The 5,249-nt window shown below is 49.5% G+C and overlaps 1 protein-coding gene across 1 annotated transcript; it reads right to left on the bottom strand.

The window, feature by feature from the left end:
• Window positions 1-2,759: 2,759 nt before the first annotated feature.
• H310_08341 (hypothetical protein) lies at window positions 2,760-4,292 on the bottom strand (the record flags this gene model as incomplete). Its single annotated transcript, XM_008874046.1, has 2 exons — window positions 2,760-3,950; window positions 4,164-4,292. The coding sequence occupies 2 exons, from the start codon at window positions 4,290-4,292 to the stop codon at window positions 2,760-2,762; spliced, it is 1,320 nt and encodes a 439-aa protein (XP_008872268.1).
• Window positions 4,293-5,249: the final 957 nt, after the last annotated feature.

Below are 5,249 nucleotides of genomic sequence, written 5' to 3'. Positions count from 1 at the left end.
CATTCGACCATTGGCTTTGGCACTACTCGACTTATAGCGTGCACAGGTTTCGCAAGTTGCGACGTACAACTTGACATCTTTGTCCATTCGGTTCCAGTAGTAGCTTGGTGTGCATCAACGTTCGACGTCGTGGCGCAGTACTTTGGCCGTTTCGATGTCTTGTCGACACAAGTCATGATTGCATCTTTTCCATTGGAAACAGGGAGACCTGTAATCCAGTCGATGGAAACTGTATGCCAGCATTCGTCAGGAGACTTGATTGGGATCATTCGACCATTGGCTTTGGCACTACTCGACTTATAGCGTGCACAGGTTTCGCAAGTTGCGACGTACAACTTGACATCTTTGTCCATTCGGTTCCAGTAGTAGCTTGGTGTGCATCAACGTTCGACGTCGTGGCGCAGTACTTTGGCCGTTTCGATGTCTTGTCGACACAAGTCATGATTGCATCTTTTCCATTGGAAACAGGGAGACCTGTAATCCAGTCGATGGAAACTGTATGCCAGCATTCGTCAGGAGACTTGATTGGGATCATTCGACCATTGGCTTTGGCACTACTCGACTTATAGCGTGCACAGGTTTCGCAAGTTGCGACGTACAACTTGACATCTTTGTCCATTCGGTTCCAGTAGTACCATTGAGCTACATGCAACTGCGTGCGCCGAACTCCAGGGTGCGCTGTAGTGCTCGTGTCATGGCTTTGCGAAATGATTTCGCCTTTTAGAAAGTCGTCTTTGGGAACACACAACTTCCAAATTTGGTCTTTCGACTTCACGAAGTAGAGTTCATCCATTTTTAGAAACTTAGTCGCATCTTCGAATTCCTTGGTCTTGGCGTAGGCTTGGAAAACCTTTGTTTCAACTTCTCGTCCATTTTGACGGTGCTATACGATAGTTCTTCGGAATGGTTGATGATGTGTTGTTGTGGTACTTCGACTTCGAGATTGTTTATTTGCACTTCCTCCCCCCGAGAAGGCGAGTCGGTCATCAACATAAGTGTACGCAGGTCAATGCGCTTGAACGACAACACATTTTCGCTCCACTGACGCACAGCAACGTATCTTGCACGACAGTGCTCATCACAATTGTTAACTGCACAAGTAGCAACTTGTACACTTGCCCGCGGAGGACGCGAAAACGCGTCGTCCACCACATTCGTTTTGCCGGGGCGATGGTGGAGAGTGAAGTCAAACGAACCGAAGAATTCCAACCATCTTGATAGCTTCGCGGTTAACACGGGTGTTTTCAGAACCCAGTGACAAGTCGAATCGTCTGTAAAGACGTCAAAGTGCGAGCCGTATACGTAAGGCCGCCACTTTGTCAGAGCCAGCTTGATGGCGTACAATTCTTTTTCATGCGATGGTCAGTTGCACTCAGTATCCCCGAACTTCTTCGACAAGAAGGCAATCGGTCGATCATTGCCCTTGGTATCCAACTGTGAGAGGACCGCTCCGCAGCAATACCCAGACGCATCCGTCGTGATCATAAACGGCTTGTCGAAGTCTGGCACCTGAAGTACAGGAGCTTGTTGCAAAGCAGCTTTCACCGTGAGAAATGCTTTCTCTTCTAGATCCGTCCACTTCCAGGGCACGGATTCCTTGGCAAGATCATTGATCGGTAGGACCAAGTTCGCGTAATTTGCAAAAATTTGCGATAGTACCCAACCATTCCAAGAAAGCTCAACAGCTCTTTCCGAGTTGTAGGTGCCGCCCACTTCTCAATGGCGCGCACCTTGTTGGCGTCAACTTCGAGTCCGTCAGCCGAGATCGTGTGTCCCAAGAAGTCAACCTTCGGCACTGCAAAGGCACTCTTCTCTCGACGGGCGTAAAGCTTTTCCGATCGCAAAAAGTCAAGAACAGCACGCAGATGTATCGCATGTTGATCGACACTCGTTGAGTAGATGCAAATGTCGTCCAAGTAGACAACCACAATGGAGAATTTGTCGAACAGCAACCGCATAAGTCTCGACCATATCCCTGGCATTCCCGCCATTCCCATGGGAGCTACGCACCATTGCAATATCTCTTTGTGCGTCCGAAAGGCAGTATACTTGCGTGCATGTGGTTCAACCAGCATTTGATGGTACCCAGAGGCAAGGTCGATCTTTGTAAAGACACTGCAGCCATGCATCTTATTGAAGAGATCCTCGATGTTTGGTAATGGGATCTTGGGAATTTCTGACTGTGAGTTGACATGACGGTAGTCAAGAACCCAGCGGATTGGTGTGTTTGCTGTAGCCGTCTTCAGCCACACTTGACGTGAGGGCATTTTCCCCTTCTCGTCTTTCTTGGGCACACCAAACATTGTTTGAAACCCAATCACTCGTAGACAACTCAACCCATCCCCACGAACTTGTCGAGCGCTCTCGTTCGACTTTCGCCAGTCGGAATGGAGCACGGTTCTGCGGCTTCGCACCGGGCTTCAAAGCCAGGTCATACTGCACCGAGCGCTCTGGTGGCTACCCTTCCGGCAGTTCCTTGGGAAAAACATCCTTGAACTCGTCCAACACTACTTCGATTTCTGCAGGCGTCGACTGAACTTGCACCTCCACGCGAAACAGCTTAAGAATCCATCCTTCACAGTCCTTCGTGATCAGAGCATTCGCTTCCACTTCTTCTTCCACCGAAGTGATCACTTGATCTCACCAAGTTATTACCGAGTTGTACTGGCGAAACCATGGCTGACATCAAATTCCTTGTCCTTCAGGTCCCATTCTATCATCGTGACATTGTCGAACCGCATGTAGTCCATTGTCAGCGTCTATTTAACTTCGCGCGTTCGGGTCGGGTCCGAGACCACATTGTCATACCCCGCAATTCGAACGGTCTTCTCACGCACAACACATGACCCCATGCCAACGCGGCAGAGTGAGGTAGTTGCGCCACTGTCGATCATGACATTCACGGCATTGCCATTCATTACTCCTGGCTTTATCATGAACCGTTGATCCGCTGCTCGGATCGTTTTGCACTGAGCCTCAGCCTGTGCTTTGCCGTCTGCAGTCTTAAAATTTCCAAGGGAGATATTTTCCAAATCGTCATTAGTCGTCGATTCCTCGTGGAATTCCAAGTTCACTTGACGAGTGTGTGGCTCCTGACTTGAGATCATCGTTTTGGGCTTCTGGCACTCGGATGAGTAGTGCCCCAGCTTCTGGCAGTTGTAGCAACGAATTTTACTACGGTCCTTCCTCTTAGACGTTTCTCGCACGTTCAAGTTGTCGACCTCCATGTCGATAGACTCCTGTAATTCGCGTCGTTTCGGTAACGATCTGCTGTGTTCTTCCTCGAAACGACTCCAACGGTTCCGCTTCCCTTGAACACTTATGCCCAAAGACTCTGCGTGTGCTCTTTCGTACTCCAATGCCACTTTCATCGCTGCAGTCAGAGTCTTGCATTGCCGATACTTATCTTCCTCGCGAGTCTTCAACTTCAGACCGCCGATAAAGAACGTCACTTTGTCCAACTCGGACATTTGCTTGATATCCGTGCACAAGCGACGGAACTGCTCGACATACATCATAATGTCCTTGCAGGTTCTCTGATGCAACCCAAAGAGCTTATCGCGCAACCGCTCTTGTAGGTCATCAGGTTCAAACTCTTCACGGAGTGCTTCTTCGAACTCTACAAATGTTGTGATTTTACTGCCTCCTTCACGGGAAGCCAACTCTTGATACCAAGCCGCCGCTTGCCCTTTGAGGTTTGCCACAACCATCGCAAGGCAGCGCGTCTCGATTTCAGAGTCGTTCGCATAGACCAGGCTCTTCGCCGTAAAGAACGTTCGAACACGGTGGATATACAATCCAATACTTTCATTAAGATTTCCATGATACGACGGCATGGACAATCCTTCCACTCTTCGTTCCGGATCGCGCTGATGCGCAACCGGTAGGGGTTGCTGCTGCATCAAACGTTGATTCGCAGCAAGTTGACTTTGCGTCTCCGCAAGTTGTGCCTGGGTCGCTTGTTGTTGTAGTAGGAGGGACGCAATGTCTTGTTGTTGTTGGTCGAGCAAATAATTGCGAAATGATTTCCTGCATTTTTGCGAAATTGGTTGATTACTTCAAAATTATCAAACCAATCAGGCGACTTCGTTTCTTTTTTTCTTCGATCCTTCGGACAGCTCGAGGTTTTCACAATCCGGTTGGTGAAATTAGTTAAGAATGACTTTTTCAACTTGACTCGACTCCTTTCGCTTTAAAACGTTCTTGTTGCGCTTGATTTCCTTTCCACTTGCCACAGCCGCTCGCTCCGTCTTCTTGAAATTCTTGACTTCCAACGTCTTGTTCTTGCCCATACGTGGGGGTCCGGTGACAATAACTTCACACGGATCAAGTGTCCTTCACTAACAGTCGACTCTACCCCTACCGACTCTGATGCCGGATACTAAGGAGAGCTTCGTCGTAGCAAAGAAACACGAGTCCGATCGCTAACTCAACACTAGTCGCTATGGAAGGTCGCCGATGAACCTTCGCCTGAACTAGATAGAGTATCCTTACAACCTCCGAGCTATGTCCCCTGGAGTAAGTCCTTGTTGTCAACCGTGAGTGATACCATCTGTAGGGAGTTGATAGCGCAGAGGAATTTTGGAAGTGATTCAATTCTCATCGTTAATCGTTCTAGCTAAAGATCGCTATGCAGTACTCACGCCACCGTGTCGAGGGTGCGGGTGCGCCTAGCTGCAGTGGTGTATGAGGTATCAGGGCCATGGTACGTTCCACCTCAGTCTGCATCAACTTTCAAGAACGGAGTCATCCTACCATTCGAGTCGACCAACCTGGGCAACCACCACCACAACAGCCACCAGCAATACAGCATCCACCAGGACCACAGCAGCTACGAGCAACACGACAAGTCACAAGAGCCTTCATCATCGCAAGAATACATGATGCTTGGTGGTGCTGGGGGCGATGGTGAAAGTCGGCATTCTCAGCTCCCTGTGCCTTCTCCACAAACCAAAGGTTCGCAACCCAGCACACACGGTGGCCATACACTTTAGTGTTCCGCAACTCTGAAGATCTCTCTAGATGGCACCATCACAGTACAAGTCCATTCGAGCATCAGGACAGTAGCGTTGTTCTGTAGAGAGGAGGGTGGTCTAACATGGGTGCGCCACATGCATTCTCCTCGTGTAGGAAACCTCACGACTGCTGTCGGAAAAGAACGCTTGCAAGGCCACACACTGAAGAGCGGGTAAGGCCGACTCGGGCATGCCTTGCTCGCAGTTCTATGACACCGTCAGCTGGCCGGCCAG

The sequence above is a fragment of the Aphanomyces invadans genome (assembly GCF_000520115.1).
Source record: "Aphanomyces invadans strain NJM9701 unplaced genomic scaffold supercont1.17, whole genome shotgun sequence".
Lineage (NCBI taxonomy): Eukaryota > Oomycota > Saprolegniomycetes > Saprolegniales > Verrucalvaceae > Aphanomyces > Aphanomyces invadans.
The sequence above is the reverse complement of the archived record's forward strand: the minus strand, read 5'-3'. Positions and strand labels throughout refer to the sequence as shown.